The sequence below is a fragment of the Schistocerca serialis genome, chromosome 2, assembly GCF_023864345.2.
Source record: "Schistocerca serialis cubense isolate TAMUIC-IGC-003099 chromosome 2, iqSchSeri2.2, whole genome shotgun sequence".
NCBI lineage: Eukaryota > Metazoa > Arthropoda > Insecta > Orthoptera > Acrididae > Schistocerca > Schistocerca serialis.
In genome coordinates, this window is record NC_064639.1 from 1,108,503,090 (window position 1) to 1,108,529,176 (window position 26,087).

The 26,087-nt window shown below is 38.0% G+C and overlaps 1 protein-coding gene across 5 annotated transcripts in view; it reads right to left on the reverse strand.

The window, feature by feature from the left end:
• LOC126458565 (coiled-coil domain-containing protein 39) overlaps positions 1-26,087 on the reverse strand; it is a 502,134-nt gene that overhangs the window by 300,388 nt on the left and 175,659 nt on the right. For all 5 annotated transcript variants that reach the window (XR_007585661.1, XM_050095693.1, XM_050095694.1 and 2 more), the window contains 2 exons: positions 5,295-5,453; positions 4,832-5,053 (listed from right to left, as the gene is read on the reverse strand). Coding sequence is in view for 4 of the 5 variants with exons in the window: in XM_050095693.1 (XP_049951650.1) it covers positions 4,832-5,053; positions 5,295-5,453 (381 nt within the window). In the remaining variant the exon portion in view is untranslated. The remainder of the gene's footprint in view (positions 1-4,831; positions 5,054-5,294; positions 5,454-26,087) is intronic.

Consider the following 26,087-nt stretch of genomic DNA (forward strand, 5'->3'; position numbering starts at 1 on the left):
TAATTGGTTTCTGTGTCTTGTGCACCTATCATCTCTAACCACGACCTCAGAAAACTGTTGACCCCTGTGCTGGACTATCACCCCTTCTGTCCATCCCAGTCCACAACCAAATGTGCGTACTCAAACCAATGAACGCTTCCAGGAATGTGGCTGCTGGGAGTGGTGTGTAGGCCACAACAGATCCAACACTGAATGTGGCGTTTATCCATGCAGGAGATCCGTGGACCATGCCCATTACCTGCTAAGTCAGTACACACACAACTGACTTGAGTCAGCAGCCACTTTAACTTGGTGTCTCAGAAACCAGAGGCTCCCTCCAGTACACACACTGTGGCCATCCCATGTTAACAACCATCATACCCAGTTCACTGGCTGCCAATTTTGTTGGTTCCACACCCTTCATTGCCATGGCATTACTGGCAGATATAGATACCGAACTATCCATCCACATTGCGGGTAGACACTTGTTACAAAGCATGCTTCTCATGAAACACTCCTCTCCCTATTGAAAAGCAACCAAGTTAAAACATATGAAACTTACTTAGAACTACTTTTGTAAATCACTTTATTGCTGGACTCTTTACTTCTCAACTGACAGAAACTGGAAGACTTCAGGCTGCCTGTACTTTGTGTCTGACCACTGCCACTACTAATAATAAGAATAATAACAATAATAGTAAACCGTAAGCCCTACAGCAGGGTAGTAGCCATTAGGTAATTACTGTTGTGTTGAGCTGTCAGTTCATTTATTTACCGTTGTGAAGTGTCTATTGCAGGAATTGCCTACAACTCAGAGAACTAATATGTAATGTATATGTCTCAGTGTTACTACAAAGTACAATGTATTATTGAGTAGTGTGTGGACTATGTGAGGAAGATGATAGTCACACATTCATTTCACAAGCTGTAACCTCCAATGCACTGTGTCACACATTAATGGCAATAATTGAAAAAAATATATATAATCATTGGTAACTTAACAAAATAGTACTAACTTACAAAATACTACTAATAGTAATGACCTTTCAGAAAGAATTTAGTTTCATGACTGAAACACAATTAAACACTTGTTTCTACCTCTAGGAAATTTTAATTACCCTCAGGCTGGGAACCAGTGCTTTACATCAACACAAAAAAGATGACCACTTAATTAAAATTAGCAGTCAAGTGAGAGATTACAAAGAGTAATTAATGTGATAAAAATAAAGCAACAGCAGAATATATAAAAAGATGGATAGACACAAGCCATTCACTGAAAAGGCTTTGGAATAATGTAGTAGATAATACTTCACGTAAAAATTTAGTATAGGGCCAGAATGGTTTTAAATATGCACAGTTCGTGAAACCGAGAAGTAAGAAATAATCAGCAATGTACAATTATAGAAAAACTTTATACTTGTAAATTAAAATGACTAAAGCACAAAAGATTTGGAAAAGAAAAGTGAAATAAGTTGTGGTGGAGATTGTGATTGACAGGTCAGAAAAGAAATGTAATTAAAATAAACATAAAAGTCAAAGAAGACACAAACAGAAGACTATAGACCAGAAACAAAACAAGGCAATATAAGTTGCAAAAACGTAAAGAAAATAGGTGATGAAGAAAGTGAAAGAAATGGGAAAAAATCTTATGCGCAGGAAGCATAAAAACAAATTTCTACTTTCCAGCTGTGTGTGTGTGTGTTTTAGTCGAGGAAAGAATGTGTCCAAGTGCTAAGCTATTAATCATCCATTCTTCAGTGTTCAAGTCAGATTCATAGAATACATAAAGCATATTATGGTATCGAACAGAATGTTTGCTAACAAGTAAGCATGGCCTCACTCCCGGTGATACCATCTTCCTCTGCCTAGGAATACCCACCATTTGTGCTATGCCCTAGAGTGAGAACTGGAGGCCCAGCTTGCTTCGTTCTTGCTTGCAGTACCTTTTGTCATTGTTGTGAACTATAATACAATCTATGTGGTCTTTCTGGACATATATTTGTTAGTTGCTGATTGTTTCAGCCACATTACCACACCTGACTAGTGTTAAATTACCGACAATTCACTGGCTCCGTGACAATTCTAACATTTCTGCTGTGTTTCCTACCAGTGTTTCCCTTCAGGGGGTCAGGGGCAGGTTGGTAATCCCTATCTTAAATAATGTAACATTTATTTGTATAAAAGGTACCTTTTCTCTGAAAGTATAGGGAATAAAAATTTGTAAAAATTATGGCTTGTAGGTTACACATTTCTAACCACTTTAACAGAAGGATATCTAAAAATATTTATTAGTTTTAAGATAATAATGGAAACTGAAATAAAAACTGTCTGGTCTTCTCTATGTACGTAAGGCTCCAACGTCTTTGAGATTTACAAAAAGGAAAACTTCTGCGCTAAAATATGCACAATACTCAGATTAGTGTATCCACTAATTTTGAACAAATTCCGACACATAGAAGCTGAAAACAAGTATACTTTATTCTTAAAAAATACAGCTTATGGGAAACAGTCATTAAAGTTGTCAATACATGCCAGCTCCGTAAGATGAACTGTCTGCGTCCCCCTTCCCTCTCATCTCACAATTTCCTTTTTCCTGCCTGTCTGTAATGTCCTGCCTTTGTTTCAAGGTCTCCAATAGCTCTCTCTGGTGCCCTGACTCTTTCTTTGTCTGAATTTAATACTTGCTTCACTGCAAAATGATGAACAGTTTATAGCAGGCTTTTCAGAACTTCACACTTTGCAACGCTTCCTTCACTGAATGTCACCACTGCATCGAAGACACCAAAATGCAGGGTACTAATCGACACAAGCAATGTCTTCGGAATTCTGTCCCAAATTAAGCTGTTGACTGGCTCATCAGGAATCTGGGTGAGGCCATGAAGACATTTTTTCAATAGTCTCACATCTGACAAATCTCTCAAAGTTTCTTTCAAGACCTCCACTGAAAGGTATAGCTGGTTTCTGAATAAATTTCTAACTATTTTGCTGTGCTCTGTTGTCTTTGCACCATTAATTCACTTCCTAGATGGCATAGGCCATGAATGGGTCTATCACCTGTTGAAGACGTGGGGAAAAAAAACTGCCCATAGAGCTTTTCTCATATCTTCTACATTACTGACATCCTGCCTGATGGCCATGGCATAATAATTTTGGATTTTATTTATGATAGATTCTGTGAGTCTGTTCTTAACATCTAATTCTCTGTAGTCTTCCAATATTTTTCCCTTGTATGCAGTTTTTGGTCGTCGCACTCTCGTACCCATTTGCTTTTGTACATGACCTATGCACTCCAGTTTAGTGATAGCTATATTTTCTTTTCTCCATATGGCTTCTCTTCCTCAACTGCTTTTAAAGCTTTTGAACCCCGATCAACTTAAATAACTGATGAGAATCTTACCTTCTTCAACTGTTCAGATTCTTGGAACTTGATCATGCCCACACAGCATTTTGTTTAAATGAATGAATAAATCAGAAATATGGCAGTAGTATATTTATATTATATAACACTGGAAAGGGGAAATTCCATAGGTTAAGACGTATGAAAAAAAAAAAATAATAATAATTGAAAATTTCAAGATTTCATCTGATATGTAGCCCTTTAACCCCCTAACAGAAAACCCCAAGCTATCTCATTTTTACTATTTTGACAGAAATTTAAAATCCTTAGTATACTTGACCTTTGTAAAATAAAACTCCACTTACATCCATTTCAACACTGATAGTTATGTGTTCGGCTGCTAGGGAGCTTCTGGTACTACATTTGCAGCCTGACTGTCATGTTTTTGTTGAGACGGTTGCCACTAGATATCACCTTTACTGTGTGCAGTTTGGATACTCAACAATGAAACACTTGCTTTGGACTCTCTCCTATATTTTTAATTAGGCACTGCTTACAAAAAAGGATTAATATAGTGATCATGAGTTTCACATTGAATATAGCAGCTCAGAAAATGAAGAAGAATTTGATGTTATTTCATTAGAGACTGAAAGTGACGACGGTTTGTCACTGAGCAACAAGTGGTTGCCAATGTTATGAGATAAATACATTCATTGTGCTCCATTATGTTAACAGGTAACCATTGTGAAATACATGGTTAGACTTCAAAGCTACACAGAAACTGAAGAATGACTTCAAGTTTCAGGGTATCTTCATCAAAGTCCAGCGCACAATTATACTCAAGATTTTATTATTGGTGATTTTCAAAATATTGCAACTCATTAATTTGAGCTTTAAAAGCAATCTTTATTTGTCTATGTGCAATGGCATTCATTATATGATGTTTTTCATTAATAAACAATATTATTTCTTAGAATATAATTTGAAAAAAAAAAAAAAAAAAAAACATTAAGTTAAGGGGTAGTGGCTATCCTTGTTAAAGTCCTAACCTTATTGTCATCCTCGTGGGTGTGTCCTATTACGTTACTATACTGTGCTTGTTAACATGTATTTCTGTCATCTTTAACTGTTAGAACAAATTCCACTTGGGTGCTATAAAACTCCCTTGTGTCTATCCACAGCTCAGTGGCTCTCCTACTTTGAGAGCAGTCACATAATCTTATGTATACCAGTTACCAATTAGAAATCAGTGTGTTCGTTGGTTTGGTGTAATGAGGGGGGCAGGGGTTGGGAGGGGAGGGGGTGCAGTGAGGGAAAACAGAGCAAGAAAGTAAAAAAGAATGAGCACCTTGATCATTGGCTGATGAGGACTAAATACCCACTGTAACTTAAAATAGTCTGGGTAATAATCTTTTCGAGGCTGTCTTCCAAGACATTTAAAGCAGTAGAAGCAGCTCAAAAGTATTACTACATTTATTTACACCATTCATCAGAATGGTTTAGTAAACAGCGTACCTCCATTACTCGGCTGATGTCATGATCACGCTGGTGAAGAATGCGGACAGATGCTTCCCACTGGTCAATAAGCTCTTGTCTTTCCTGGTGCAACTTTCGAAACAATTCAGCTGTTCTTTCCACACTCTTTTCCAATGATCCAACATCATTTACTGCTGCAATTACCATCTTTTTCTTTTCTTCTACTTCCATTCGTAGATTTTGTCGCTTTAACTCCATCTCCTGAAATTTAGAAAATTAGTGAACAACTGTTTGTGTTGACTTCCACAGTTTCATAATCCAAATCAGTGTGTAAACTTCTTGGCAGATTACACTGTGCCAGACTGGGACTTGGAACCACAAATTTAAGTCCTGGTCTGGCACACAGTTTTGATCTGCCAGTAAGTTTCAAATCATTGCACACTTTGCTGCAGGGTGAAATTCATTCTGCAATCCAGTGTTGGCTAAGAAGTCATGAACATACCTTTGCTTTACTTTCATCTTCAAAGGTATATCGGCTGAGCATGATATTGTCTTCCTCTTTTCTTGCCACATGTTCTTCCCATGCTGTGAGAGATTCTTTATCCCATTTAATATTTGATTTGAGTTTTTCAAGTTTATCTGTGTTGCGAACAATGTCATTCTAGAAAAAAAGAAATCAAAGTTCACAACATACAAAATCATTGCAGCAATAAGATTAAATCAAGTTAAGTTTGGCTTTTCACTGAATATCTACTATAAACCATATTTACCATTAATATTAATATTTATATTTGAGCACTACCATATTTAATGAACAATTCAGACTTATTAACCCAAAAGTAACTGAAAACAGTAACCGAGATTCACTAACACCTACATCTATTTTTAAATGTAATTATTGCCACCATTTGGCTGTATGTTCTTGTTATTTATTTATTTCAGTGTCTTGATTTCGACTGCAGAGCCATTTTAAGTGTGAAGGTGAGGGGAAAAAAATCATTAAATATCAGACATATCTAACTGACATGTTATCATTTTATATAAAAACAAAGATGAGGTGACTTACCGAACGAAAGCGCTGGCAGGTCGATAGACACACAAACAAACACAAACATACACACAAAATTCAAGCTTTCGCAACAAACTGTTGCCTCATCAGGAAAGAGGGAAGGAGAGGGGAAGACGAAAGGAAGTGGGTTTTAAGGGAGAGGGTAAGGAGTCATTCCAATCCCGGGAGCGGAAAGACTTACCTTAGGGGGAAAAAAGGACAGGTATACACTCGCACACACGCACATATCCATCCACACATACAGACACAAGCAGACATATTTAAAGGCAAAGAGTTTGGGCAGAGATGTCAGTCGAGGCAGAAGTGTAGAGGCAAAGAAGTTGTTGAAAGACAGGTGAGGTATGGGTGGCGGCAACTTGAAATTAGCGGAGATTGAGGCCTGGCGGATGACGAGAAGAGAGGATATACTGAAGGGCAAGTTCCCATCTCCGGAGTTCGGATAGGTTGGTGTTGGTGGGAAGTATCCAGATAACCCGGACGGTGTAACACTGTGCCAAGATGTGCTGGCTGTGCACCAAGGCATGTTTGGCCACAGGGTGATCCTCATTACCAACAAACACTGTCTGCCTGTGTGTAACCTGTTAGTTCATCCCTATGAAATCCCCAAACCACCTTCCCTACCCTCTGGCTCCTATCCTTGTAACCGCCCCTGATGCAAAACCTGTCCCATGCACCCTCCCACCACCACCTACTCCAGTCCTGTACACGATCAAAGGCAGAGCCACGTGTGAAAGCACCCACGTGATTTATCAACTGACCTGCCTACACTGTGATGCATTCTATGTGGGAATGACCAGCAACAAACTGTCCATTTGCATGAATGGACACAGGCAGACAGTGTTTGTTGGTAATGAGGATCACCCTGTGGCCAAACATGCCTTGGTGCACAGCCAGCACATCTTGGCACAGTGTTACACCGTCTGGGTTATCTGGATACTTCCCACCAACACCAACCTATCCGAACTCCGGAGATGGGAACTTGCCCTTCAGTATATCCTCTCTTCTCGTCATCCGCCAGGCCTCAATCTCCGCTAATTTCAAGTTGCCGCCACCCATACCTCACCTGTCTTTCAACAACCTCTTTGCCTCTACACTTCTGCCTCGACTGACATCTCTGCCCAAACTCTTTGCCTTTAAATATGTCTGCTTGTGTCTGTATGTGTGGATGGATATGTGCGTGTGTGCGAGTGTATACCTGTCCTTTTTTCCCCCTAAGGTAAGTCTTTCCGCTCCCGGGATTGGAATGACTCCTTACCCTCTCCCTTAAAACCCACTTCCTTTCGTCTTCCCCTCTCCTTCCCTCTTTCCTGATGAGGCAACAGTTTGTTGCGAAAGCTTGAATTTTGTGTGTATGTTTGTGTTTGTTTGTGTGTCTATCGACCTGCCAGCGCTTTCGTTCGGTAAGTCACCTCATCTTTGTTTTTATATAAAATTTTTCCCACGTGGAATGTTTCCTTCTACTATATTGACATGCTATCATCATAGAAATATTACAAAACATATGTGTACACGACGCTGTATCCGCATCTGGTGAAGCCTACGGGCTGAGGATGACACGGTAGCCAGTCAGTACCATTGGGCCTTTAAGGGCTTTTTGGATGGAGTTTGTTGTTTATTTGTACATATGTCAATGTTTGGACATTGTTCATTCTTACCATACCACAGTACATTAAAGTGAGTCTGCCATGCATAATGTTAAATGTAATCCCTGTTTTTAATTCACACTCAGATCTTATAATGAGATGACAGGTATATATGTCCACAAAAGTTTTGTAATATTTAAAAAAACTATATGTCATTTAGACAAGTCTGATATTTACTAACTTTTATTTCACCTTAGCCCTTCAAAATGGCTCAGCCGAAATTGGAATAGAAATAGATAAATAATAAAAACTTAGTCAAATTGTGGCAATTATTTCATGTAAAAGTATATTATGACTGTGGTCCCAAACCAAAGGAAAATCATCTATATCTATATTGGAACAACTAAGCCCTCGGTCACAAATATTAATCAAAATTGACCTGGTTTCGAAGCTACTATGAGCGTCGTCTTCGGAATTAGACTAACTGTTCTAAAACATTGTAGGTATATAGTACATTAATAAAATTAAAGTGTACTGACTGGAAAAGATGCAGTACTTACAAGTCACATATTAAAAAAGATCTGAGCCAGAAAGACGACGTCATGAACAGTTGTGAGATGGCGAGCCGCTAAGGGCTGCTCGCACTGTGAACAAGGGTTGCAACAAGGGTTAGCGGCTCGCCATCTCACAACTGTTCATGATGTCGCCTTTCTGGCTCAGATCTTTTTTAATATGTGACTTGTAAGTACTGCATCTTTTCCAGTTAGTACAAACTTTAATTTTATTAATGTACTATATACTTAATATGTTTTAGAACAGTTAGTCTAATTCTGAAGACGACGCTCATAGTAGCATCAAAATCAGGTCAATTCTGACTTAATATTTGTGACCGAGGGCTTATTTGTTCCAATATAATTCTGACACCATCACTGAACATTAGCAGCTATGTTCAAAATTTTTCATCTATATCTGTATTGTGTAAGGTACCTTACAATGTGTGGCAGCGTGTAATTCTAGTATCATTACCAGTTCCTCCTTTCGTTGTTACATTCGTGAGCAGTGTGCATGAAGAATGCCCATCAGTAAGACTCTGTACGAGTTCAAACTTCTACAATTTTATCATAAAGGTCATGTCATGAGATGTTCGTTGGGTGAAGCTATATGTTGCATAACTCATCTTGCAATGTACATATTCAGTATTTCAACTATAAACCATTCCATGAAAATGTCTCTCTTACTGCATCTGCTGTTGGTGATTCATAAGCACCCTCTGATGCTTTTGTGCTTCCTAAACGAACACAATGAAGCATACAGCTCCTCTTTAGACATTCTCTGTCTTGTCTATTAACTCTACATGGCAATCATACCAGTCTGGAAACCGATAGCTCTCTAGACAGATGAAGTTACCTTTTTCGTAGGTGAATTACATTCTCTTACAATTTCTCCAATGAATCTGTCTGGTGTCTGTTCTTCCAAGTACTAGTTTTGCAAGGTCATTCCATTTTAGGCTGCACTGAGTATATACTCTAGACATTTTACAATTGCCATTATTTACTGGTCTATTTGCAACAATACTATGAAAAGGATAGACTGCTACTCACCATACAGCAGATATGTTGAGTCACAGACACACACACCAAAAAGACAAGGAGGTGGTGAAAAAAGATTAGATTAGTACTTGTTCCATAGATCATGAATATGACACTTCATAATGATGTGGAACGTGTCAGGTTAATAAAAGGTGTCTATACAAGATATTACATTAGACAAAATATCACTCAATATTATTATTATTATTATTATTATTATTATTTTTTTTTTTTTTTGGTTGGGAAATTACTCACTTACTATATCCAAAAATTCACCAAATGAGTAGAAGGAGTTGCCGTTAAGAAATTCTTTTAATTTCCTTTTAAATGCTATATGGCTATCTGTCAGACTTTTGATGCTATTAGGTAAGTGACCAAAGACTTTTGTGGCAGCATAATTTACCTCCTTCTGAGCCAAAGTTAGATTTAACCTTGAGTAGTGAACATCATCCTTTCTCCTAGTGTTGTAGCCATGTACACTGCTTTTACCTTTGAATTCGTTCGGATTGTTAATAACAAATTTCATAAGTGAATATATATATTGTGAGGCTACAGTGAAGATTTCTAGCTCTTTAAATAAGTGTCTGCAGGATGATCTTGGATGAGCTCCAGCAATTATTCTGATTACACACTTTAGTGCAATGAACACTCTTTTACTCAATGATGAGTTACCCCAGAATATGATGCCAAACAAAAGCAGAGAATGAAAATAGGCTTGGTAAGCTAATTTACTCAGCTTACACAAAAATCAAGTTCCATGAAAAATATAACAAAGACTGAATCTTTATGTATTCAGTGCAAAAAAGTGTAATTATTTGACTTGGAAAACTGTGAAGTTAAAGTAAAAAATGCAAATGAAACCAATTGAGGGAAAAAACTGTAGCAAGTGCAAGTTCAGTGACATCCTTATGTAAACACTGTCACAATTTTCATCTCATTTTAACTACAAAAAACATCAAATTGATGACCTTAAAAGGGCTGTAGCATTATTGGAGAAGTAGTTACAAAATCTTGATTGTAAAACTCAACAAACAGATAATCAACTGAACATCAAAGAAATATCAGTTACCAGTGACTTAAACAAAGCAAGAACCACAGTGAAAACCAACACAAAACTTAGGAATATGAACATAAGAGCAACACGTACCTATAATTACAAAAGTGATTCTACGAACAATGTCACTCAGAAACATATGAGTCCAGAAAATAATTGCAAACAGCAGAAGTCATGCACTCTAAATTTTTGCGCATTTCACTGAATAAACAATGAAATATGACTAAAAACTCAGTTGACCTGTCCGAAGTGTGCAAAAAATATTGAAAAGTTTCAATTTTTGCTGATAATCATGGATGCCAGATATCAGAAAATATGTCAGAAGTGCAAACTAACTTAAGTGTCCAGTTCTTTGTCAAGCCAGGACCAGGTGTTGAAGGTGTGAAAAAACATTCGTAAAATAATGCAAAAACCTTCTCTCACAAAACTGTTTTGTAATTTGAGCAGTCCAATTGATGTTGCCTGAGATAAAGACAATGAACTCATCACATTTCTTGAAAGTGTGCTACTCGAATCAGGCAATACAAATGTAGCTGTTGTAAATCATCCACATAGATACCTCCTTGGTCACATGTAAATAAATTAACAGGAAAGAGTAAACAAGGAGATAAATGAAGTATGCAGACAATTTCTGTATGTGAACTTAATACATGTAAGCACATTAGACACATCCATGCATACCAGCCATGGCCCCCATTTAAATTATGGTGGGGAACAGGATTTGGTTGAAGAAATCTGTCTTTTAGTAAAGTTGAGTCACAAGCGGCATAATATAGAAGCAGTTCAAAGTACTTTGTACAAATGGGTTATAAAGAAGGATGTGATGTCATAAAAAGAGTGAATGACATTTTTCAGGGAAGTAAACTGTATCACAAAAAATGTGTTTCAGAACTAAAATACAAATACATACTAAAGATTGTACACCAAAACGTACAGTCATTAACAAACAAAGTTGATGAAATACATATACTCCTTAACAGTGAATGAAAAGAAGTTTCAGTTTTATGTTTTTGCGAACACTAGTTACAAAATGAGTATTTTCATCACTCAAAAATATTAGATTTTAACCTTATGAACTGCTCATGTAGAATGGAATCAAAACATGGAGGAACTTTCATACATGTAAAAGAATTGGTTGGTTGGTTGATTGATTGATTGGGGGAGGAGACCAAACAGTGAGGTCATTGGTCCCAAGATCTAAGGTGACAGAAACCAAGGAACAACACAAACATGACAGTTCAGTCAAGGAGAAGGGAAAACGGGCAAACAAAGTGGTAAAAGGAATGTTGGGACAGCAGGAAGAGGAAAGAACAGGAAAGGGGGGAGCAGCGAGAATAGGTGTACCCCAGAAACGCTACGCGCATTGGGGCACCAGCACTACCACTAACCCATCCTGATCCCCACACCATACAATGATCATGACACAATGGGGTCAACACCAGGAGAAGAAGACACAAGAAAAAGGGAAACAAAATGTTGTAAAAAGCATGCAAAACATAAGGAAAAAAGGGGAGAGAACCCAGCATCAAAATGCAATGGAAGCTATGTCTGTCTGCGGCCATCAGATCTATCCTAATGTGTTTCAGTTTATACAGCTCTTGGCAGCTCTACCAGTTACAATGGCTATAAATGAGCAGAGTTTCTCCACCCTTAAGAGAATCAAGACATACCTAAGCAATACAACTACCAAGACACCTTTGAATGGGATTGACTTGACGACAATTCAGTGAGAAGAACAGATTGGTGTCCAAACTGTGATAAGTGATATACCAAAACAAAGAGCTCATCATCTTCCTTTAGTATTTTAAATTTCTAGTAAATGGTTTAATGATCTGTTCTATTTATGTGTATTAAAGTATCAGGCAAAAGCAGATATGATACACGTCAAAGTAAATCAACATGGGTCTAGACTATAATTAATTTTCAATTTGAGCTTTTGTAAAATGAAAAGCATAGCATCCCCCCCCCCCCCCCCCCCAAAAAAAAAAAAAAAAAAAAAAGTAAATGCACCACTGAACATAGTCATGTTCATAAAGAAAAAATATATCTATGGCATATACTTCAGCTTGACTCAAAACCTTCAGTATATCAGTATAACATAGGCTATAGTGCCACTCTGAAAAATTAAACTGTTATTTTTAAGACTAGTGGATTTCTATAACCAGGGTGTGATATATACACCAGGTGATCAAAAGTATCCAGACACCTGGCTGAAAATGACTTACAAGTTCGTGGCCCCCTTCCATCGGTAATGCTGGAATTCAGTATGGTGTTGGCCCACCCTTAGCCTTGATGACAGCTTCCACTCTTGCAGGCATATGGTCAACCAGGTGCTGGAAGGTTTCTTGGGGAATGGCAGCCCATTCTTCACAGAGTGCTGCACTGAGGAGAGGTATCGATGTCGGTCGGTGAGGTCTTGCATGAAGCTGGCATTCCGAAACATCCCAAAGGTGTTCTACAGGATTCAGGTCAGGACTCTGTGAAGGTCAGTCCATTACAGGGATGTTATTGTCATGTAATCACTCTGCCACAGGCCATGCATTATGAACAGGTGCTCGATGGTGTTCGAAGATGCAATTGTCATCCTCAAATTGCTCTTCAACAGTGGGAAGACAGAAGGTGCTTAAAACATTAATGTAGGCCTGTGCTGTGATAGTGCCACCCAAAACAACAAGTGCTGCAAGCCCCCCTCCATGAAAAACATGAGCTCACTGCTTCTGAATTTTACTGTTGGCACTACACACGCTGGCAGATGACGTTCACCAGGCATTTGCCATACCCAAACCCTGCCATCGGATTCCCACATTGTGTATCGTGATTCTTCACTCCACACAACATTTTTCTACTGTTCAATCATCCAATGTTTACGCTCCTTACACCAAGCGAGGCATCGTTTGGCATTTACCAGTGTGATATGTGGCTCATGAGCAGCTGCTCGACCATGAAATCCAGGTTTCCTCACCTCCCGCCTAACTGTCATAGTACTTGCAGTGGATCCTGATGCAGTCTGGAATTCCTGTGTGATGGTCTGGATAGATGTCTGCCTATTACACATTATGACCCTCTTCAACTGTCGGCGGTCTCTGTCAGTCAACAGATGAGGTTGGCCTGTAGGCTTTTGTTCTGGTAAGTGTCTCTTCACATTTCCACTTCACTATCACATTGGAAACAGTGGACCTAGGAATGTTTAGGAGTGAGGAAATCTCGTGTACAGACATATGACACAAGTGACACCCAATCACCATACCACATTCAAAGTCCGTGAGTTCTGCGGACTGCCCCATTCTGTTCTCTCATGATGTCTAATGACTACTGAGGTCGCTGATATGGAGTACCTGGCAGTAGGTGGCAGCACAATGCTCCTAATATGAATAATGTATGTGTTTGGGGGTGTCCAGACACTTTTGATCACACATGGTTACTAATGCACACAATCATATAGGTGGTTTCGCAGATTCGATTACAGCCCTGAGGACCTTTCCTTGTGAGTGATTTTCATTTAAGCTGTGATATCTGGTGATCAGTCTATGGTTTTCAGTCCACAAAGATCCTTCCATGCAAGGTCTGGAACTAATCTCCGCCTTTACATTGTGGTTCATCTGTCCTTGCCAACACTGCAGCAACAGGTAGCGATGAATCCCATATCTGTTCACTAGCTGTGATGTAGTGGGATTGCGCTATAAAGTTAAGATTGCATTGGCTTTCGGTTCTAATCTCAATGCAGACCAGCTTTTACTTACTCTGCAGCAGAGTTACAAGCAGCAACATCAAATATCAGTAAGGAAATCTTAAGAAAACTTCTCAATCATAGTTGTTCTACATCTACATCCATACTCTGCAAACCACCAATGAAGTGACGTCCCACTGTACAAGTTATTAGGGTTTCTTCCTGTTCCATTCACCTATGGAGCAGAGGAAGAATGACTGTCTGAATGGCTCTACGCGTGCTATAATCATTTTAATCATATCCTCATAATCCCTTTGTGAGTGACATGTATGATGTTGCAGTATATTCCTAGATTCATCATTTAAATCTAGTTCTTGAAACTTTCTTAATAGGCTTTCTTGGAATAGTTTACATCTTTCTTCAAGAGTGTGCCAGTTCAGTTGCTTCAGTATCACTGTGACACTTTCCCACAGATCAAATGAACCCGGGACAATTCAAGCATCCCTTGTCTATATATGCTCAATATCCCCTGTTAGTCCTATTTGGTACCAGTCCCACATGCTTGAGCAATATTCTACAACCCGTTGCACGAGTGATTTCTAAGCAATCTCCTTAGTGTCTGATTCTACCAATAAACTGAAGTCCACCATGAGCTTTACCCATGACTTAGCCTATGTGAACATTGAATTTCACATCCCTACATACTGTTACACCCAGGTATTTGTATGAGTTGGCCGATTCCAGCAGTGACTCATTGATATTATAGTCAAGGGATACTATATTCTTTTCATTTTGTGAAGTGCACAATTTTACATTTCTGGACATTTAAAGCAAGTTAACAATCTTTGCATCACTTTGAAATCTTTTCAAGATCTGACTGAATATTTATGCGGCTTCTTTCAGTGAGTACATCATTATAGATAATTGAATCATCTGCAAAAAACCTGAGGTTACTATTAACATTGTCTACAAGGTCATTAATATACAATGCGAACAGCAAGGGCGCACACGAATTACTTCTACATCTGATGATGATTCTAGTTCCAAGATAACATGCTGCATCCTCCTTACCAAAAAGTCCTGAATACAGTCACAATTTTCACTTCATACTCCATATTATCGTACTTTTGACAATAAGCATAGGTGGAAATCAAAAAAATACTGCATCTACCTGACTGCCTTGATCCAAAGCTTTCAGCAAGTCATGTGAGAAAAGTGCAAGTTGGGTTTCACATGATTGATGTTTTCAGAATCCATTCTTGTTGGCATGGAGAAGGTTATTTTGTTTGAGATAGCTCATTATGTTTGAGCTCAGAATATGTTTTAAGTTTCTACACCAAATCAATGTCTTTGATATTGGACAGTAATTTTGTGGTTCACTTCTACTACCCTTCTTGTAGACGGGTGTAACCTATGCTGTTTTCCAAGAACTGGGTATGGTTTAACAGAGCGTAGTTAAAAGAGGGGCAAACTCAGCCACAAATACAGTACAGAATCTGACAGGGATTCCTTCAAGCCCTGGAGCTTTGTTCAGTTTTAGTGATTTCAGCTGTTTCTTAACATTTGTCATGCCAATATTGATTTTTCTCATGCTTTCAGTGGTACAATGATCAGTTTGGGGCAGTTCTCCTGTGTTACCCTTTGTAAAGTACAAGGGTAATCCCAAAAGTAAGGTCTCCTATTTTTTTACAAGTACATAGACTTGTTTATTTCTACAATGGTTTACATCAGTTTACAGCTTGAACATTTAGCTACTTTTCAACATAATCACCATTTCTGTCGATGCATTTTTGTTGATGCTGCGGTAGTTTTTGTATACCCATGTCATACCAGCTCGCTGCCACGCTGTTCAGAAAGTTATGAACTGGTGTGATTATTGCTTGGTCTCAGGTGTAAAATGGTATGCCCAGGTTTTGTCACCTATGAATTGAGTCCAGAAAGTTGTCCTGTTTGGCTGCAAGGCGGTGAAGAAATGCATGGGAAGCATCAAGTCATTGCTGCATGTGGTCCCCAGTTAGTCAGCATGCGTGGCACCCATCTTGCGCACACCTTTCGGTAGCTCAATGTTTTCATTAAAATTCTGTGAGCGGTGCTTCGGGAAACCTCAGGAACCAACGTGCAGAGATCATCCAGGGTGATCTGCCGATCTTCACACATGCTTTGCTCAACATTCAACACTGTCTCCTCAGAAACTGACAGTCTCCTGCTCCTTTGTTCATCGTGAACTTCGGTCCGACCAACTGCAAACTCCCTACACCACTTACGAACATTTTTGTCATCCATGCACAACTCACCATACACTTCCATCAATTGGCGATGGATTTCAATTGGGGCAGTGCCCTTTGCATTCAAAAACCAAATAACTGCGCATAATTTGCAATTGACATTAACATCCAACGGGAGCTCCATTCTCAACGGCTGCCAAGCCAAGACTGAGCGCCTCAGTGCAGCATGCGCATGTTTACACACAGTGGGTGAAGCACTCTTCATAACAGTGTGACCAACTGCCACACAAATAGAGTTCTGTACTTATAAAAAATTAGGAGACCTTACTTTTGGGATTACCCTCGTACATTTTAAAACAGAGTTACGCTTATCAGCTTTTGCCTTGCTACCATCAATTTCAGTTTGTGTCTCATTCGCAAGGGACTGTATACTAATAAATAATAACCATTGCATACAACCAGGATTTCTTTGGGTTTTGTGAAAGATCATTTGGCGGTAGTCATTGAAAGCTTCATGCATTACTCTCTTGGCAGCCAAAAGCATTTTATTCAGCCCTACATGCATTAATCCTTGTTCCACAGATCATGAATATCACATTTCGTAATGATGTGGAATGTGTCACCTTAACATAAGTTTTCTTTACACAAAATAATTAATTAGTTACTTAATTTTTTTACAGTTACTAATTGATATCTAAGAATTCGTCTACTGAGTAGAAGGAGTTGTCATTCAGAAATTCTTTTAATTTGCTTTTAAAAGTTGGTTGGCTATCTGTCAGACTTTTAATACTATTTGGCAAATGACCAAAGATTTCTGTAGCAGCATAATTCACTCCTCTCTATGTCAAAGTGAGATTTAATCCGGGATAGTGAATATTATCCTTTCTTCTAGTGTTGTAGCTATTCACTGCGCTGTTATTTTCGAATTGGGATGACAAATTTCATAAGTGAATATATGTATTGCGAAGGTACTGTGAATATCCTGACTTCCTTACATAAAAGTCTGCAAGGTGAACTTGGGTGGGCTCCAGCTATTAATCTGATTACATGCTTTTGTGCAACGAAAACTTTCTCTCTTAATGACGAATTGCCCCAAAATGTGATGCCATATGAAAGCAGTGAATGAAAAATAGGCATAGTAGGCTAATTTACCGATATGTTAATCACCAAAATTTGCAATAACCCTAATTGCATAATTAGCTGAACCTAACCGTTTCAGCACACCACTGATGTGTTTCTTCCAATTGAATTTCTCATCAATGCACACACCCAGAAATTTTGAGTATTCTGCCATAGCAACAGACGTCCATTCATAATCTATATTTATCAATGGTGTTATGCCATTTACTGTACAGAATTGTATAAACTGTGTTTTCTCAAAATTTAGTGAGAGTCCATTTGCAGAGAACCAATTAATAATTTTCTGAAAGACATTATTTGCAATTTCCTCAACTGAGTCTTGCTTCTTGGGTGTGATTACTATACTTGCATCATCAGCAAAAAGAACTAGCTTTGCACCTTCATGAATACAGAGCAGCAAGTCTTTAATACATATTAAGAACAATAAGGGACCCAAGACTGAACCCTGTGGGACACCATTCTTGATACATCCCCAGTTAGAGAACTCTACTGGTTTTTGCAGACTATCTGTACTGTTAATTTCAGCCTTCTGCATTCTTCCAAGTAAGTATGAATTAAACCATTTGTGCACTGTCCCACTCATACCACTATAGTTAAGCTTATCTAGAAGAATTTCATGATTCACACAATCAAAAGTCTTTGAGAGATCACAAAATATCTGAATGGGTGATGTACAGTTATTCAATGCATTTAATATTTGAACAATGAAAGCATACATAGCATTTTCTGTCGAAAAGCCTTTCTGAAAACCGAATTGGCATTTTGTTAGTACTTCATTTTTACAAATATGTGATGCTACTCTTGAATACATTACTTTTTCAAGAATTTTGGATAAAGCTGTCAGAAGTGACATTGCCTGTAGTTGTTAGTATCTGATCTATCTCCTTTCTCATGCGATGGTTTAACAATAGTGTATTTCAGTCTATCTGAGCTACTACATATGTGGCTGGGAATCCTACGTATTTGTTGGGAACAAGCTTTTAGTACTCTGTTGTGAACTTTTACTTTTGAGTGAATTTATTATTTTCGTAATTTCAGAAGGAGAGGTGGGTTGAATTTCAATTTTACCAAATTGCATAGGTACTGCCTCTTCCATATACTGCTTTGCATTTTCTAATGAATAGCTGGATCCTATTTTCTCTACAACACTTAAAAAATGATTATTAAAAATGTTTTCTACTTCTGAGTTCTTGTTAACAAACTTTTCATTGTGTTTGATAGAAATACAGTATTCCTGTGCTCTCGATTGCTCTATTTCCCTTTTCACAATATTCCAAATTGTTTTAACTTTACCATCATATGTGCTAATCTCAGACATAAAGCACATACTTCTGGACTTTTTAATAATTTTTCTTAATACAGTGCAGTAGTTTTGATAATGTGTCACTGTTTCGGGATCATTACTCAGCTAGAAGATACATTTCCCTTTTCTGTTTACAAGATATTTTTATGCCTTTAGTAAGCCATGGCTTTTTACATGGTTTCTTACAATTATATTTCACTGTTTTCTTAGGGAAACTGTTTTCAAATATACTCACAAAGGTATCATGAAATAGGTTAAATTTTAAATTTGCATCGTGTTCCCTGTACACTTAATGCTTTGTTGTACACCTATTAGGCAGTCTTCTCTGTTTCTTTAGAAGTTTATTTACAGTGACTATACCATGGAGGGTCTCTCTGATTATAAGATATTCTACTGGGTAACATATCTATCCAGTGTATGGTCAATTTTTCTTTTAAACTTTAACCTTCTCTACATGCTCCTACCCTGTGCTGAAAGTTCCAAGTTCCTCATTGAGATAAGTCACTACTAATTTGTTTTATTTAGTTTACTGAACATATACATCTTTCTGCTTGTTTTAGTTGTCCTTTGTACTTTGGTAATCACTGTTGCCACAACCATGTCATGGTCACTGAAACCTGTTTTGATGTGGACATCCTCAAAGAGGTCACGTCTATTTGTTGTCATTACATCCAATTTATCTCCATCATGAGTGGAATTCCAAACTATGTGTTCTGTTCTATCTTCCTGATAGTTTCGGTACTCCATAGTTTAAGGGTGAAAATATTACAATGCTACACATTTGATAATGTCATTTCCTGTGTCGGTAGATATAATTTTTGGTTTTTGTGAACATACAATTTTGCTTATGGAATTGTGGCAATGAATAGTTAATAACATGGGTTTCTTTTATGCATGTACTCCAACTGCCACTTTTTCATACTACTTGAGTATGGCAAAGGACAGCACGTAAACACAGACTGTTTCTAAGTCCAAAGTGAGTAATATTTTAGTAATTCAGTGAGTAATATTTTAGTAATTCATGTCAAGTCAGGCATACTCTCATGTTATAGATATCTTGCATTTTATTTCAATACATTTTATTGGAAAACAATTGTGGTATGTTTTAATTCATTTGTATTAGTGTAGTTCAGAGTTAAATAGCATTTTTCCATTAGTTTACTGAACACAATAATAATAATTATTATTATTATTATACTTTATTCAACATCGAATGATTTATTGCATACGCACAAAAACAGATTGCAATTCCTGATACATAACAATAATACATTTTTTTGAAAATGTCATTGATTCACAAAATGATTAGATTAAGAAGAAAATGGTTTGCTTAAACTATTTACATATTTTTTTCAAAGGGCTTCTTATCCTGCATGGAAATATGATATTCTACAATGTGTAGAAGGGATTTTGTAACAGGAATTTCTTTATCTGAAATTTAAGCTTCATTGTGGAAAGGGACATAACTATGCAGGACAGTGCATTTGCTAATTTTAAACCCGCATATTGTGGACCCTTTTCAATAGAGTACTGTTCTGTGGCTGCTGATGAAAAATTTGTCTTTATTCTTGTATTATTCTGATACTGATGCAAATCAGAACAAATGTTGGGCTTTCAGAATATACATGTTTACTATTTTCAGTGCACCAGCTTTTGGAAACAAGCCATGGCATGATTCCTTATATTTTTCTCCACAGATAATTCTTATTGTCCTTTTATATAACAGCAATAGCTTATTTACATTTGCTTTTGTTGTTGCTCCCCAAATTTGTATTCCATAATTCAGATGAGAGGAAAATAGGGCATGGCAAGCATTCTTTAAGACAACAGTGCCTTAAATTTATTTCTGGACTCATTTACAAAATAGTATTATACCTTACTGATGATTTTTCTTTTGTTGAGATAGTTTGTAAGCTCTTTGGAATATTGTGAATACCGCAGAATGTAAGTAGTGGTGGGCATGCCTCTGATGGAAGTAGATGTTTTTCTAAGTTTGTCAACAACAATGTGAATTTCAAGTTCTGAAGTGGAACTGCAAAGTCGGTGTGACATAAAAGAATGGGATAAAATAAAAATATATTCACAGCAACAAGCAAATCATCTTTAGTTATTCAGTTCAACAAGAACCTGCAACATTATAAAAATGACAGCCTCAAGAATGTATCCTAGATATCAGATTGGGAGCCAACAACTATGAGATAATGAAGATAAGTAAAAAGAGTTTCTTTTGTATATCTTATGCCTCTTGAAGCTTTTGAAAATAATGAACAGACTAAGAAAATTTGAATAGTGATGCGTAGGAGGATAAGATTACAAGTGTGGGAGTCAGCTGTGATCTGTTGACTGATAACAATGTCTTATCTGTCTCAGAAGAAGAAAGACAGGGCTTTTTATCATTTCCAGTTTTTCTACACATACAGAAGCTCCAATCACTCGGCGAAAGAAGACCAGAGAACTGCCCAAGAAAATCGTATCAACAGTGACGAGAATTTCATATGATATTAACTATGATGGACCGAATGAATTGAAAAAAGACTTGACAACTACGATGAAGGACATTAGAAAAGATAAGTACAAACCATTTGTGAAATCAAATTTTTTTGGTGGACTCCCATAATCACTAGGAAAATGAATAGAGACGAGGGTAGTGGTGATGAAGTGAAAATTGTAGGACGTATCCTAAACGTTTTTGAATCAAGTGAAAGTGTAGAAAGCAAAGAGACAGTGAAAACCGATATTATGCAGTTGATTTTGGCAAAACTGAATGCAGTTAAAGATCAGTTAATAGAAATAAAAACAGTTAAAATAGCAAATTTAGTGCAGTCAATGACCAGTTAGCAGAAATAAAAACAGAACAGTCTGAAAACAATGATAAAATGGACAAGGTACAATAAGTTAATGATCAGTTAATAGAAATAAAAACAGATAAAAATTGAAAATTTAGTGCAGTCAATGATCACTTAACAGAAATAAAAACAGAACAGTCTGAAAACAATGATAAAATGGACAGGGTACAATACCAAATAGACTAACTTAGTAATCAGGTTTTGGAACTAAAACATGGGTTGTCAGACGGATTAAAAAGTGTGAATGAAAAAGTCAATGTATTCAAAAAATAAATTTATTGTTTTTGAAAATGAGTTTATGGCCCAATTTGCACAAGCGAAGAATGTTGATGATATCAGAGCTGAACAGAAAGCTGTAGCAGAAAAAATGGAACAGAACTTTAGTAGTTTAGATCAAAAAATTTTAAATACTGAAAACAGTATGCTAACTAATGTAAATGGTTTAGATAAAAAAATCTCAGTAGTTCAGGAATTGCATTCACAACAATGTGTATTCAAACAATGGTATTGCACAGTCCAACATTCGAATCAAAAGTTTTCCATCAGACAATTTACATCCAGTTGATCTTCTATACCACTGTAGAGATAGTTTTGTGTCGGGCATGAGCGATGACCAAAAGATTAAATTTGTTAAAAGATGTCTTGAAGGTGAAGCTCTGTCTTGGGTAAATCTAAATTTATGTCAGTCGGAAGCTGAACAGGGGAGAATTAAAAGTGAATTTCTGAATGGTCCAAATTATAGGAATAGGGATGGCACACTGAAAGAGATTTGTAAGAATCAGCTTAACGGATTAGCACACCTTGACATGCCATTTGACAAAATGACATTGATTGATGCACTCAAAAGGAGATTATCAGGAAGGTTGCAGTGGGGTTTAGTACACGGACCTGACGATTGCCTTGAACAATTTTTAGCAAATGTTGACAGGCTGGATAGGGCAGTGGAAAGAACCATGTACCATAATAATCATAATGATACAGATCACATTGGTAACAACTACATAAACAGAGATAGTGGTAACTTCAATCAGGGTCAAAATGGTAATAGAGACAGAAATTATGAACATCAGCAGAATAGGAACAATGGGGATAACTATGGGCAATATAATAGGAAAAATAATCAGAGAGGCAACTACTTGGGAAACAGCGGTTCGCCTCAATGAAAGTCCACAGTTTTCGGGCGAGGAAACGCAACAAGTACAGGACCCCCAATTTACACTTACAATTAGACAATTATAACAGTATTAATAATGTGGCACAGGTATTTGAAGTTGAACAGAAGGAACATCAGATTTTTCATTTATGTTTTGATCAAAAGTTTTTATCAACCAGAATGTGAGAGTAATGAGAATTTGGTTTAGTGTGTACTAATGATTTCTTCTCTTGGTCAGAAAACAGTGTTATTGATACATGTAAAACAGATGATGACTGTATTGGATCTGAATTAGGTGGTATTTTTTATATAGATGTGAATGAGAGCTGTGAAATGACTGAGGATGGTTAAGTCTGAGACGGTAGCTTATTGCAAATGAATATAGCTGAGATGTTTGAGTTGGAGGGAGGTGACACTTGTGTTGATAATGATGTTGTTGATGAAGTAATTTTGGAAGAATATGATGACGATGATGGTGATGATGATTATCAGGTTTTTATGAAGTTGAAGAATAATGAAGTTTCAGAGTTATTTGCAAATACAGGTAAGGTAAGTGATGTATGTGATGATGTTAGTGATATTCATGGAATACCAGTCCAGTCAAAGCAGTTTTTCGTTAATGTCACACTGTGTAATGATCCAAACAGTAAAGGTGAGTTATCTGTAAGTTCACAGAATAAAGGTGAAAAACCTTTTGAAATACGTTTGGGACCAGATTAATGATAACACAGATAAATGTGCATTGTGGAATAAGTTAACTGTGGTTAATTAAAATTTTTATCCAAATTGGTGGTATGGAGTGAAAGGAGATCTAAGTCAGAAATGTAATTTTGACAGTAAGGTATTTTGTGTTCCCTCCATAATAATTGATATAATAGTGCTATGGAATCCATTCAGGGTGTTCAATCTTTACCTGCAACATGTGTAACCAAAGTAATGCTATGATACCAGTAAAGTTGATAAAACCCTGTAAGAATTGTGTAAATGTGGCATTTGATGAAATTGAAAGTGATCTCTTATGTGAAGTGTCTAAGAACAGAGATGATGATTTATATTTTGGATGTCCTTAAATTAAGATTACGATCGATCAGTGGGAAGGAACTTATGGGAAACAGGAATACAGATAACTGTAGATGCAACAAATTGTTCCCATAAATGTTTATACATACATATATTTCAGCACAAAGAAAGATACACTGTACAAGGTACAAAGGCTGACTGGAACATTAACATGGTGGCTTGTCAGAGCAGTTAGAGTTCAAAGATCATGCTTTATGGGGTCAATGTGACCTATCAACGCTATAAAGCCCCCCCCCCCCCCCTCGCAGTACGACCTGTAAGGCCTGCGGGGAGGTCTTGTGGGCATGGGTGTCGGATTGAGTAGTGCACGGCGGCAGGCGCACGACTGGAAGCTCCATCTCAGTCAGGGCGGTGTGCGAAGGCATAGTGACCGGCTGCAGGTCCGAATAGTAATCAGATAATCAGACAGCCAGCAGGTGCGGATGATGCGTCAGCAGGTGCGGATGATGCGTCGGCCGACCCGGGACTAGAGGTATGGGGAGGGGTGCGGCGTGCAAGCGTGCCTGCCCCTAATGTAGATCAAGCCGTCCGAGAAGATGAATGCATGAACTCTTGGTGGAGGGACAGGCTACGCACTATCTTGTCATCTAGTTCCTCACTGAGTGTCGAGTCTGCAGTTCTCCCTTCTATTCCAGTCTCGTATTGTTCGTGGAAAGAAGGATTGTCGGTATGCCTCTGTGTGGGCTCTAATCTCTCTGATTTTATCCTCATGGCCTCTTCGCGAGATAGACGTAGGAGGGAGCAATATACTGCTTGACTCCTTGGTGAAGGTATGTTCTCGAAACTTCAACAAAAGCCCGTACTGAGCTACTGAGCGTCACTCCTGCAGTCTTCCACTGGAGTTTATCCATCATCTCCGTAACACTTTCTGGATTACTAAATGATCCTGTAACGAAGCGCGCTGCTCCCTGTTGGATCTTCTCTATCTCTTCTATCAACCCTCTCTGGTACGGATCCCACACCGCTGAGCAGTATTCAAGCAGTGGGCGAACAAGTGTACTGTAACATACTTCTTTTGTTTTCAGATTGCATTTCCTTAGGATTCTTCCAATGAATCTTAGTCTGGCGTCTGCTTTACCGGCGATCAACTTTATAAGATCATTCCATTTTAAATCACTCCTAATGCGTACTCCCAGATAATTTATGGAATTAACTGCTTCCAGTTGCTGACCTGCTATATTGTAGCTAAATGATAAGGGATCTTTCTTTCTATGTATTCGCAGCACATTACACCTGTCTACATTGAGATTCAATTGCCATTCCCTGCACTATGCATCAATTCGCTGCAGATCCTCCTGCATTTCAGTACAATTTTCCATTGTTACAACCTCTCGATATACCACAGCATCATCTGCAAAAAGCCTCCGTGAACTTCCGATGTCATCCACAAGGTCATTCATGTATATTGTGAATAGCAACGGTCCTACAACACTCCCCTGTGGCACACCTGAAATCACTCTTACTTCGGAAGACTTCTCTCCATTGAGAATGACATGCTGCATTCTGTTATCTAGGAACTCTTCAATCCAATCACACAATTGGTCTGATAGTCCATATGCTCTTACTTTGTTCATTAAACGACTGTGGGGAACTGTATCGAACACCTTGTGGAAGTCGAGAAACACGGCATCTACCTGGGAACCTGTGTCTATGGCCCTCTGAGTCTTGTGGACGAATAGCGCGAGCTGGGTTTCGCATGATCGTCTTTTTCGAAACCCATGCTGATTCCTACAGAGTAGATTTCTAGTCTACTGAAAAGTCATTATACTTGAACATAATACGTGTTCCAAAATTCTACAACTGATCGACGTTAGAGATATGGGTCTATAGTTCTGCACATCTGTTCGACGTCCCTTCTTGAAAACGGGGATGACCTGTGGCCTTTTCAAATCCTTTGGAACGCTACGCTCTTCTAGAGACCTATGGTACACCGCTGCAAGAAGGGGGGCAAGTTCCTTCGCGTACTCTGTGTAAAATCAAACTGATATCCCATCAGGTCCAGTGGCCTTTCCTCTTTTGAGCGATTTTAATTGTTTCTCTATCCCTCTGCCGTCTATTTCGATATCTACCATTTTGTCATATGTGTGACAATCTAGAGAAGGAACTACAGTGCAGTCTTCCTCTGTGAAACAGCTTTGGAAAAAGACATTTAGTATTTTGGCCTTTAGTCTGTCATCCTCTATTTCAGTACCATTTTGGTCACAGAGTGTCTGGACATTTTGTTTTGATCCACCTACCACTTTGACATAAGACCAACATTTCTTAGGATTTTCTGCCAAGTCAGTACATAGAACTTTACTTTCGAATTCACTGAACGCCTCTCGCATAGCCCCCTTCACAGCCCCCTTCACACTACATTTCGCTTCGCGTAATTTTTGTTTGGCCGCAAGGCTTTGGCTATATTTATGTCTGCTGTGAAGTTCCCTTTGCTTCCGCAGCAGTTTTCTAACTCGGTTGTTGTACCACGATGGCTCTTTTCCATCTCTTACGATCTTGCTTGGCATAAACTCATCTAACGTATATTGTACGATGGTTTTGAACTTTGTCCACTGATCCTCAACACTATCTGTACTTGAGACAAAACTT